The 12364-nt window shown below is 46.2% G+C and overlaps 1 protein-coding gene across 2 annotated transcripts; it reads right to left on the bottom strand.

The window, feature by feature from the left end:
- Positions 1–534: 534 nt before the first annotated feature.
- Positions 535–2430, bottom strand: LOC311065772 (4-galactosyl-N-acetylglucosaminide 3-alpha-L-fucosyltransferase 9-like). 2 transcript variants are annotated; one of them, XM_084086513.1, is made up of 3 exons: positions 2325–2430; positions 2075–2220; positions 535–1915 (listed from the first exon to the last, which is right to left on the bottom strand). In XM_084086513.1, the coding sequence occupies exon 3, from the start codon at positions 1905–1907 to the stop codon at positions 822–824; it is 1086 nt and encodes a 361-aa protein (XP_083942639.1). In that variant the 5' UTR covers positions 1908–1915; positions 2075–2220; positions 2325–2430; the 3' UTR covers positions 535–821. The 2 variants fall into 2 exon arrangements, with proteins under 2 accessions (XP_083942639.1, XP_083942638.1); XM_084086512.1 differs by having other exon boundaries at positions 537–1915; positions 2075–2430.
- Between the last annotated feature and the right edge of the window lie 9934 nt (positions 2431–12364).

Here is a 12364-nt window from a genome sequence, read left to right as displayed (position 1 = left end):
TGATAAATGTAAAGACAAAGAAAAAAACGAATAGGGTTTTTTTGGAAACAAAACATTCAGTTGGAACATTAAACAAATTTGACTCACTTTCTGCGCTCCTGTTGGTCACTGCGTCGCTGCTCATTTGCATAAAGTCACATAAAGTCACTTTGTCACTGTGCCAACCTTCGATTCTGCCAAATGGACACCAAAAGCTTTTAATGAAAAATGATTGGTGTGCAGTCTGACTTGCCCGATGTTCTGCAAGACAAATCTCAAGCAATGTACAAACTAGTACTTTTTTAGACACATGTCTGATCAAGTTAATCAAGGTCAGCGGGTTTAACTGACAGTGACGTATAGCCTGCATGTTACTGGGATGGAAATGTGGCTATAAAAAAAACAAATCTAGCAAGGTCTTTGAAATCAACGAAACTTGTGCATTTATCTTTGACTCTTTCTTACAGGAAATGAGTGGTGAGAACATTAGAAATTTAGATTTCCTTTTATATGCACCGGTTATGCCGATTGCTCTCCGAGATGAATGAAGGCAGGATCCATGTGCAGGAGAACTTTATTAAGATAATAACCAAAGTAAACCAGGGAGAACTGAGAACCCCAACAAAACAGAACAATAAACCAACACCCGTAATTTATGCAGATTATAAAATCTTCTGAACAGAACTACAACAATCTTCACTTAATTACAGTCATCCACTCAGTATCAAAATACTTAAATTTGTTACAAACTTTAGTATCAAATTAAACAATTTTACAGAACATATTCTGTTTCATAAACTTTCATACAGTACATGGTATCCTGATCATGTAACAAAATCTCTTTAATTGAAATACCACTCATAAATATCATGGGCTTCTTTATATTCTCTGTGTCGTCCTATATGGTCACAGGCAGTGCAAATAGCCAGAATAAACTCTTGGGTTTGTTGTATCAAATGAGGAGTTGGAGAGAGATATTTCCTCCAGTTAAAGAACCTGCGATATGCTTCTTCGTCCTTGTCCAGCTGAAGCAGATATTCTGCTAGTGACTTTGCATCTGGGAAGTCATTGACATGAATGAAGGCATCGCCGGGAATAAAGTTTTCATAGTTTCTTCTGGGAGGACCCAGAACCACAGGGACGGTTCCTGCAGCAAGCGGCCCATTTAACTTCTCAGTGATGTAGTCCTTGTGGATGGAGTTCTCAAAGGAAAGGTAAAACTTGCAGCTAGCTAGAGTAGGATAGTATTCGTCATAACTAAGAAATGCTGCATAAGCCTTTCCGAACATATGCACTTGGATGTATTTGCTGAGTTCTTGGTAAAACTGGTTCCTTGTGCCGACACCTGTTGATGGAGCATTGTTACTCACAATCCAACACACCAGTTTGTCCTTTTTGGGAATTACAAACTCATCTGGTTTCTTCCTGGTGTTTAATTTCAACCGTACAGGAATATCAGCATCATGTCTGTAGCTGAGAGTGAGATTGAACAAGTTTTCCAGACCTGGTATTTTCTGAGTGTTGGTCGGTGATTCCAAATGTAACCAAATCCACCTCTGGAACGGAGGACGAGGAGATGGAGGAAGGTTTGTCAGGTCCCAACTGATGCCCCTGTGATAAACTATGACAGCGTCTGCATTGCTGTAGAGAGATCTATCATCCGTCAACTGACAGTTATCAATATTGTAAAACTTTTTGCAGTCACTGAAGTCAAACCTGTAATTTTCAGGCCAGACCCAAAGTAGAAGAACAGGTTTGTCTTCTACTGCTTCAGTAAAAGGGCTCTTGCTGTCGGGAGACTTCTTTAGTTCAGGTCTAGAAAGTGGAAGTGGATGAGGACAGTTTTTTGGAGGTGAAAACCAGAAAAACATGACACTCAGAGAGATGATACCAGCCAGTGTCACTATTAAACCCAGACGACTTGACATTGTATGATCTAAAAACAAAAATGAAAAGGAAATGATCAGCCTCGAACATATGTTAAGAATAAAACCAAATGCCTCCATATTAAACGTTAAAACATTTGACTAATACAATTAGATAAGACTCAAATTGTACAGAATGTGTGGAATGAATAGTGAACTCAACTTCTTACCTCTTTAAGAGCCCTTCATTAACAGAAATTTGTAGTTGTGTTCAAGCCCAACGCCGATAACCTCGTGTGTAACACTGCCTCTGGCGCCTCAAAACACCGCCTCTCCTCATCCAAACAAACCTGAACCAGCTTAACTAGATCAACAACTTCAATGAAGAAGAAAATAAAAAATACAGTCAGGTTGTAGCCTAAATAACAGCTGTGACATTTCAAACATATAGATGCAGACAAAATAATGTAAATTATTAACTGGAAATGATGTTATAAAGGTATTCGGTCCAGACAATCGTCATTACGAGCGTACAATCAGCTCCAGTTCTGCTAAAAGTGTCCTGCATTCTCTCATCTTCTTCTCTGTTTCTTTAGCCTACCGTCAGGGGGAGTTTCCCTCTCGGTTCGAATTACCTATCATTCGTTTTGCATTGCACCTGTACCAGTCGCACTGAGGCATTTCAAATGATACTAAACATGTATAATACTCAACAATAATTATTCACATTAAAACATATAGATTCTTGTGTGAGTTTTGGTGATCTCGGCATGAGGGGGAATGAGTGGAGGATGAGGAGAAGGAATGTAGATTAGGATGATTCGGAGGTGAGACGTTCGTCTCGATAGTGCAGAAGGGTGAGTTCAAATGTTAATTTCCTTTGTTCTCTCAGAGGGTAGCTCTCTCTTCCAGTTCTTCCAGTTTTTCCAGTCTTAACCCTCTATGGTACGCAATATGCTATCAGTGAGGAAAAAATGGTTATGTTTTTCCTGCTTAAAAATGGACACCATAACAATATAACATTATTTTTTAAATGTATTTATTAATTAAAAGTTTGTTGCCTCAAGGCAACATTGTACCACAATGGACAAATTTAAACATTTGACATTTTCATGAAGAAAAAATGTATATATTTATTGAAAACATCAATTTCTTTAACTAAACACTTGAACAAACATATTTATCAAGTTTTTAATGAATTACACAGACCCACTATTTGTCCGATTACCCACTATAGTGGCCAAATGTCCCCTCGACCCCCGCTGACCACTTACAAGCCACGCCCCCGTCCCACAAACCAACTATTTGTCCGATTACCCACTATAGTGGCCAAATGTCCCCTCGACCCCCGCTGACCACTTACAAGCCACGCCCCCATCCCACGAACCAACTATTTGTCCGATTACCCACTATAGTGGCCAAATGTCCCGTTGACCCCCCTGACCGGTCCCAAGCCACGCCCCCGTCCCACGAACCCACTAATTGTCCGATTACGCACTATAGTGGCCAAATGACCAGTCGGCCCCTGCTGACCACTCACATGCCACGCCCTCGTCCCACGAACCCACTATTTGTCCGTTCCCACTATAGTGGCCAAATGTCCCATCGAACTCATGCTGAGTTTTCAGTTTGCAAAAATGCAAATACATTTAGATAATTCAAACTTCTTTCCTTACAAATAAAATATACTTGTATTCAAACCTAGTATGCCTGGTATGGCCTTGTGTGATTCCATTATGGTACAATGTTGCCTCGAGGCAACATGCAGTTTTATGTAATTTCCTATTAAATATTTGATGATATATAATGTAAAGGTTTTGAAAATACAACTTTACTTACCAATGAAGGTGACTCTGATTTTTTGTAACTGATTATCTGGACAGAAATTAGTGAAAAATGCCCTTTTCAGTGGAGAAAATATGGAGCCATGTGACATGTGCACGTGTGCTGAAAGAGGGACCAAAATGGACCCCTGTGGGTCATGTGGCCACTCTTTTGCATTTTCATCGGTTAGTATTTGAGTTCCCCTCCCCTTAGAGAGCATTGACCAATTAAATTGTATTACGTTTTTATTATAAAAAAGCTAAAATAGACTATGTTGCCTGGAGGCAACACCGTACCATAGAGGGTTAAACATATCTGGAGCTCAGCCCTGAATATTTTACTGGGATAGTTCACCCAAAAATAAAAATTCTGTCATCTTTTACTAACCCTTAAGTTGTTCCAAACCTGTATAAATGTCTTTGTTCTGCTGAACGCAAAGGAAGATATTTTGAAGAATGTTTGCAATCATATAGAACAACTTGAGGCTGAGTAAATGATGATAGAGTTTTCTTTTTTGGACGAACTACTTGTTGAACTTAGATAATTATAACGATCTATACATGGATTCTGACAACCCTATTTGCAGGAAAGTGTTATTTGGCAAATTAGAAGTTTTTGACATCCCAAATTGAAACCCCTATAACGATAGCCTGTACTGGAATAATGAGAGAAATAGGGGAGTCAAAGGGATACCGGAAGAACTGTAGCTGTACATCTTTATCCTGGACATGAATGTAAAAAATCATCCGGTCAGGATTTCTAAAATGTCTTGACACACATGTCCAGGAACCGCATCTTCAACAGACCTTATAACAGACACAGAAGCACGTGTATTAAGACAGTGTAAAAGACCAAATTCAGTTCACAACTTATTAAAAAAGCATACTATATACAATCAAGTATAAGAGCCCAGAATAAACTCAATTGCATGTTAAAAGTTTTCGTCACATAGAAAACTATAAAAGAATGCTTAACTTGGCTTAATGGACTAAGATGGTGATATTGACGTATTTTGTATAGCGACGTATATTGACGCTGAATGTCCACTGACTATATATTTATAACTGAACACACACACACCCACACACATAACTTTATTCACTTTCACATAATAATGTTTGTGTAATTTGGAGTTCAACCCAAAACCTTTTATTATCATATTTTTGGTCAGAGCTGTTGTGTAAACAAATAAAATAAAAGTCAAATAAGTCAAATATCCTATTGACCGGCGACAGCCCATTATTCATTAACGTGCAACCTGGAAGTATATAAGGGCTCCTTGCAAACATGATAATCATCTTTTCATCTTCAGGGACTGTTCTGTCTGTAAGCGCTTGAAAATTAGGTAATAATGAAATGCACTGAGAAGGCTGAGTGCTTTCAGAAGTGTGCAGACCCGTGCTCAAGATATTTGACGCCGGGTGACACACACGAACTGTGCATTTTCTCTCTGGGAAGGAAGAGCGCACACAGGCAGGTCTCTAGGGAACTGCCTGTGGAAATTGTGAGCGTTTTTCTTTGAGAACGCTCCGCTCTCGTCTGGCCCTCTTCTCGAGAGAAGAGGGTTCGGCGTCTGGACCTCGCAGCTCAAGGTCCCGCTCGTGCTGAAAAAAAGCAGAGCAGCAACGTGCAGGTGGATGATGAAAGTTTTTCTATAAAAAAAGAGAACTTAGTCCGGCAGCGAGTGCTCTTCCGGACGAACAGGAGATGACTGATGAGGGTGGTGATAATCAGATAGATCCTGAATCTTCTCAGCCACCCTGCTCCATGTATGCTGAGCATGGTTGGTGTTATGGAACACGCCGCAGGCAGGCTGCAGCTGCCATGGCTGCGCATTGGGGGAGAAATCGTTTGCGATAAGAGCGGATTCTCCCCGGTCATAAACCACCAGCTCAGGTAAGCCTTCCATTTCTTCCCGATCTCCATAGTGAGATCAAGAGGACATGGAAGAACCCATATTCTGCCCGTATCCACTGACATCAGCGGGCTAGTCTCGCTTATGTTGAGGCAAAATAGGAGAGCGGACATCGACACTGAGAGCTCCAACCCTGCCAGTTTGAATGGCAGAGCATACACGCCAGCGGGTCAGGCCGGTACCATGCCGATCTGCTGGGGGATCTCGACCAGGGGGTGGGGCCCCTGAGGCGGTTACTGAGCTGCGCCACACCACAGATCTAGCTCTCCGGGCCACCAAACAGACTGCTGCCATGATCGGCTGGTTGATGGCGGCGATAGTGGCCACGGAGAGACATCTGTGGTTGAACTTGGCCATCATTGGGGAGAAAGAGAAAGGCTTTCTCCTTGATTCACCGGTTTCGCCCTCTGAGCTTTTCGGCACCTCCGTGGAGGCGGTGGCTGGAAAGTTCAGAGAGGCGAAGGTCTGCTCAGCTGCATTTAGGACCATGTATACCGCTGAGATCCAATATCCACGTCCAGACAGACAGGAGGACCTGGCCCATCACGGCCCGAGGACCGTAGTCAGGGCCAGAGAGCCAGTGTCACCTCTCGTGTGCCGCCTCCGTGGAGGAGTAGGTCACAGAAGAGATGCGACACCCACAAGAAGAGGGATCTGAGGGAGGTGATCCATCACAAATGCACACAGTGTCGGTGATGGATCACCTCCCTTGAGGGTGTGATAATATCTTAGTCCTCTCCTCTCTTCCCCAACTCCCCAGGCGCTTCTTACACCCTTCCCCTCACCAGGGCCACCTCTGTAGCTGGCCTAGGCTATGCTATGGATAGTGGAGGCATTCTGCTAAAGCATTTCTGCCTCTGGCCCTTCACTTTGTGAATGTAGGTTTTTAGCATCCCTATATGACAGCCTCATCCCATAGTCATTTTGCGTCATTGTCGGAGGAAGTGTAAGAGGGGGGATTTCTGTTAAGACTACAAGCACTAGTTCCCACCCTTTCAAACCCGCCCATAGGGGGTTGGACCTAATGCGTAAAAACAGACCTATCACAGATCAGTGCCAGTGCGTTTGATTTCACTGGTAGAAACCTGCATGTCCGGCCGTCGAGATCGTCCAAAATGTCCGGGATTCGGCTTTGCTTTCTGCGATCGCCATTCATTGTTTACATGCACACCTTTTGTTTCAATCTAACTGAATTCATTCCGATTGGTGAATCTGAATGTAGTGTTTACATGAACGCTAAACAAGTGATCGGTTGATGTGCGTTTTACCATTGCTAAGAAAATACCCGCTCCTCCGTGAGAGATACGAGACCAGTGCCTCACATGTGTCGGTCATCAGTAATCACGCCACCGGCCTCGCGTCGTTCTCCCGCGGCCCTAGTCTCTTCCTGCTCGCCACAGTAAACACAATGAATGGCGACTGTAGAACGCAAAAGCCGAATCCCGGACATTTTGTGCGATGCGATCTCAAAAACCCGGGCAGACTCACGGAGACTAGTTAGCTTTATTGTTTACAACTGCTCTCTAACCGGTAGGCGTGGCTTGGGAGTGGCCTCGTAGAGCAGTGAAGCAAGTGCATTCTGGGAGTTGTTGTCTTTCATCCACATGAGCCAAAAATACATTTTCTGGCTTTTCTCAGTCTAGAAAGCTCCAAATTTAAAAATAATTTCACATTTCTTCTACATAAATGACCCAATTTAAATACACATTCATCTTTCCAGAGGTGGAGTATCCCTTTAAGGAACCACTGGCATTATTGGAGATTGACTGAGTTGTTGTTCTGGATATGCTGGCGCCCAGCAACGTGCCTAACTTCAAAATTACTATGTTTATCTATTTCTTAGCCAATGAGAATCATTCAACCTGAAGCAATGACGTAGCTTAGATCTTGGAAATGGTATAACTGCTGTGATCTTTGTAACTGTAAGCGGGGTGGCCTACGAACTCCTGTGTGAGTCTTGAAGCTGAAGCTAACCTTATCTTCAGTAAAACTTTTCTTCAATTTTTTATAATTCTGACTCCGGGTCTTCTTTCAAACATCTGGTCCTTGGGTCCTAAACTGTTAACCCCTAACACAGGCCTAGTAGTCCTATCCAAGTAATAAATCTTCTAAGTGAGTCTTGAGTGACGGGGTATACAAACAGTGGTGTTTATGATCTTGACCTTAGCAAGGCCTCACTGACCCTGAGCCCCGTTTTGGGGTGCTCGACTGTTAATTCGCTGGCCAATCAGACAATTGGCTTCAGTGGGCTTCTCTGGAGGCTAGCCCCGATCAGCCGAATAGGATCAGCCGAACAGGACTGAACACTGTCAGGCTGTTGGCCTTATCAGGCCACCATGCAGCTCGGACCCCAACCTTACGGCTATGGCAGTCAGTTTCTTACCTAAAGAAAACTTTCAGATGGCCGGCTTTAACAGGCCGCTCCGAGACTGAGCCCCAAGACTGGCATGCCTTATCAGGCCGTCCTGGGACTGACACCCAGAATCAGGGTTCATAGCAATAACCAGTTTTAGCTTGCTATCGGGTAGTAGGCCTCTCCAGGCCTCCTTTAAGGCAGGTAGTAGGCCTCTCCAGGCCTCCCTGAAGGCGAGTTCCCACGGATGCTAGCTATCAGGTAGTAGGCCACTCCAGGCCTCCCTGAAGGCAGGTAGTAGGCCTCATCAGGCCTCTCTGAAGGCGAAGTCCCAAGGATGGGCAACTGCACAGCTAGCTGTACTGGCTGCCAGGTAGTAAGCCTCACGAGGCCTCTCTAAAGGCGAGTTCCCAAAAACGGGCACCAGGTAGCCAGCCCTCTGGTTATCAGGTAGTAGGCTTCACCAGGCCTCCTTGTAAGTGGTCTGGCAGCTAGTGGCCGCTTTCTATCAGTTCAGCTGGCCTTAGCAGGCAGCTTCTGAAGGCAAGCTTGCACCCTAGCATGACTAATGGTCATTTTCTGCTACTGGTTCCCTCCCGGAACCTCTTTTATCTAGCCTGGTTTACCTACCAGGCAGGCCATGTGCTCCCCTCACTGAGGGTCACTATGAGTACTCAGCCTCCTGAGTCTGGTAAGACGGTCGTAGGCCTCTTGTGAGGCCTCCCTGTTAGATCAGTCCTTAGGCCTTTTCAGGCCTCCTCAATGCTTTGAAACACAAGCACTGGGTAGATCTGTGGATCGAGCTGAGAAACTCCCCTCGCTAGCAAGGGTTGTAAGTGCTATGCTGAGTCATGCTTTCCTGGATACCCCGTCTCTGAGATCGGGGCCGAGTGATTCACTGTCAGCTTTGCAGTCACTCGGGTTGGATGCCTTATCTAAAGGCTAGTGTCCAGAGGCTCTGTCTTCGGACAAACAGGAATTTGGCTAGACTGAAATATCCAATGTAAGTGACGCCAAGTCAGGCCTTCCTGGTGAGTATGTTCCCCTGAATAGTAATTGGCTGGGACTCCTTTGGGTTCCCTAGCCACATTCCTAGAAGGGACCCCTTCAAATTTGAAGCTGTGGTCCTAGGCCCTTGAGCAGGCCCAGGTAGGCCTTTCATTTACATTTACATTTACATTTAGTCATTTAGCAGACGCTTTTATCCAAAGCGACTTACAAATTAGGACTAAATTAAGCGAGTCATCATGAAGAGGCAAAAACAATGCAAGAAGTGCTCAAAATACGAAGTTCAGGCATTATTCAGAGTAGCATAAGCCCGATAAGTGAGGTTTTAAAGGGAAAGGGAAGGTTTTTTTTTTATTTATTTTTTATGAGGTTAAGTGCTCACGGAAGAGATGGGTTCCCTTTCAAGGGAACTCGCGTTGCGTCGAGTTTGACGCTATGGGAACGCTTTGCGTGATGACGTCTTGAAGCACATGTAAAATCAGTCCAATGGTGTGGCGGAACGTCAGAGGCGGGTGACGTCACGTACCAGGAAGCTATAAAAGCCGGCCCGAAACAGAAAACGAAAGCTTTCTGAGTCTTCAGTTGCGCTCTGTGTGAAATCTGTCTGTATATTTGGTGTTGTCTGTCTATATCATATATATATATATTCAGTATGGTGAGCGAGCAGCAGTTTAGAGTGTGTGTCCATCCCTGCCCGCGTTATTTAACGGGAGGTGACACACACACTCTTTGTGTTGTTTGTTTGGGAGAGGAGCATGCCCAGTCAGCACTCGAGGGTGGTGACTGTGTGCATTGCTGTGCGCTTCCATTGCGTACGCTCCGATCCCGCTTGGCTCGGTTCAATCCCGACCACGCTCCCCAGGGCTCGGGTCCCGCCGCTGCCGAGGCACGGCGTTGATCTCAGACCTGGGGTTCACAGATGGATTTATCAGTGGATATTGAGACGGGCTCTGCCTTATCTCAGCATCCGTCTGATAGATCCAGTGCCTCTTATCAGGGTGTGGAAGCACGCGCTGCGGTTTCTTCCCCCCCGATAGAGGTACCAGTACTGCAACTATCCAGCTCTGAGGAGTTGGATGTTGTGAGTATTGTAGCTGAGTCTGAGGATTCGCCACCTCAGTCTCATGCGTTTGAGGAACTGCTCGATGTCATTACTAGAGCTGTTGACAGACTGTCTATTGAGTGGCCAGAAGATAGGCAGGACGTTCGTTCGAAAAGTAAGCTCGGCGAACGCTTCCTGCCATCTCGTGCGCAGCCCCAGCGCAGGAGCCTGCCGTTTTTCCCCGATCTCCACACCGAGGTGTCGAGATCGTGGGCGAAACCAGTGTCATATCGAGTGTATACTGCACAAACATCACACTATTCATCCATTCACAATTATAAAGAGCATGGTTATGGGGAGATGCCGAAGGTGGAAGAGACGCTCGCGAGCTATCTCTCTCCAGCAACGGCATCTTCTCTGAAGGCTCCTGCACTTCCATCCAAGCCAGTAAAAGTTACTTCTTCCCTGGTTCATAAAGCTTATGCCGCCGCCGGTCAAGCTGCAGCGTGTTTACATACAATGTCCATAATGCAGGCTTACCAGGCTGAGTTATTGGGTGATTTTGAGGAGGGCGGGGGTATTAGTGCTGATACGGTGTCTGAACTGCGTAGAGCCACGGATTTGTCTCTCAGGGCCACCAAGGAGACGGCTAAATCCATCGGCCGCTCTATGGCAGCCCTGGTGGCCACTGAGAGGCATCTGTGGCTCAACTTAAGTGACATAAAGGACAAAGAAAAACATGTTCTTTTAGATGCACCAGTATCCACGCAAGGGTTATTTGGAGACGCAGTTAATAGTGCTGTAGCGAAGTCACAAGAAGCTTCAAAACAGGCAGCTGCACTTTAGAAACTTCTCCCCCGCCGTTCTTTCTATGAGGCTGCTGAGCGGGAGCAGCCTCACTCCTCTAAAAAGAGCGCTGAGCACCGCGCCACTCAGAAACAGAGCGTTTCCTCCCGTGCTCCCCCACAAAAATCTCGGGGACACGGAGGGCGCTCTCAAACCCAGCAGTCTTCGAGGGGTAAAACGGATCTGCGGACCGTTATTACCGCCAAGAAGGCTGCTGGGAAAAAGTCCTGATGTCTGAGGGCTCAGGACAAATGAGGGTAGTCCCCCCGAAGCAGAGCGGTTAACACCTCTTTTCACGGTGCCCGTCTCTCTTCGGTGCCCTCAGGGGACCGTTCTGCCAACCCTGCCGCCTCCGGCGTTACAGGGCGCAGCGGTCTCCGGCGAGCACATATCTCAAGGTCCACCCGGAAACGTAGTGGCCTCGGGATGCCCGCCCCCTCTGAGGAGGGTGCTAGAGCAGTCTGTTTGGTCGTTCCCTGCCGGTGCGCCGTTACAGGGCGATGAACCGACTGCTCAACAGCAGGAGAAAAATACGGTGCCGTCTCTCTTCGGTGCCCTCAGGGGACCGTTCTGCCAACCCTGCCGCCTCCGGTGTTACAGGGCGCAGCGGTCTCCAGCGAGCACATATCTCAAGGTCCACCCGGAAACGTAGTGGCCTCGGGATGCCCGCCCCCTCTGAGGAGGGTGCTAGAGCAGTCTGTTTGGTCGTTCCCTGCCAGCAGTCTGTTTGGTCGTTCCCTACTCAACAGCAACAAAATCCAGAAACCAGTCTCGAGAGACTGGTACCTCTAGTAGAATCTTTGACAGCGTGGAAGCTACTGTCAAATGTTTCTCGTTGGGTCCTGCAGACCGTGGAAAAAGGGTATTAGATACAATTCTAGTAACGCCCACCGCGGTTTATGGGGGTCCTGCCCACAATGGTGGGCCCCGAGCAGGTTCTGGTTATGGAACAGGAAGTAAACACTCTGTTAGAGAAAGGGGCCATAGAATATGTACCTCCCTCCAACAGGGAAACCGGGTTTTACAGCCGGTACTTCATAGTTCCAAAGTAGGACGGGGGATTGCGTCCCATTTTAGGTCTTCGAGTTGTCATGCAGCTCAAGTTCAAAATGTTAACATTGAGACAATCGTGCCACAGATTAGTCCGAGGACTGGTTTGTCACGATAGACCTCAAGGACGCATATTTCCATCCGTCCGTGTCATTGGAAGTTCCTGAGGTTTGCTTTCGGGGGCAAAGCATACCAATATCGAGTTCTTCCATTCGGCCTGGCTTTATCACCCCGCACTTTCACCAAATGCGTGGATGCAGCTCTGGCGCCTCTGCGCCTCCGGGGTATTCGCATCACGAACTACATCGACGATTGGTTGATTTTAGCTCAGTCGCATTAGATGGCGGTTCAACATCGAGATGTTGTTCTCGCCCATATGAAAGAGTTGGGGTTACGGCTGAACGCCAAGAAGAGTGTGCTTCTCTATTTTAGAGGACCACTTTTTTAGGCGTGGTTTGGGATTCAGTGTCGATGCAGGCGCG

This window comes from Abramis brama, assembly GCF_963993115.1.
Source record: "Abramis brama genome assembly, chromosome: 16".
NCBI classification, from domain to species: Eukaryota; Metazoa; Chordata; class Actinopteri; order Cypriniformes; family Leuciscidae; genus Abramis; species Abramis brama.
This window is presented reverse-complemented; position numbering and strand designations above follow the sequence as displayed.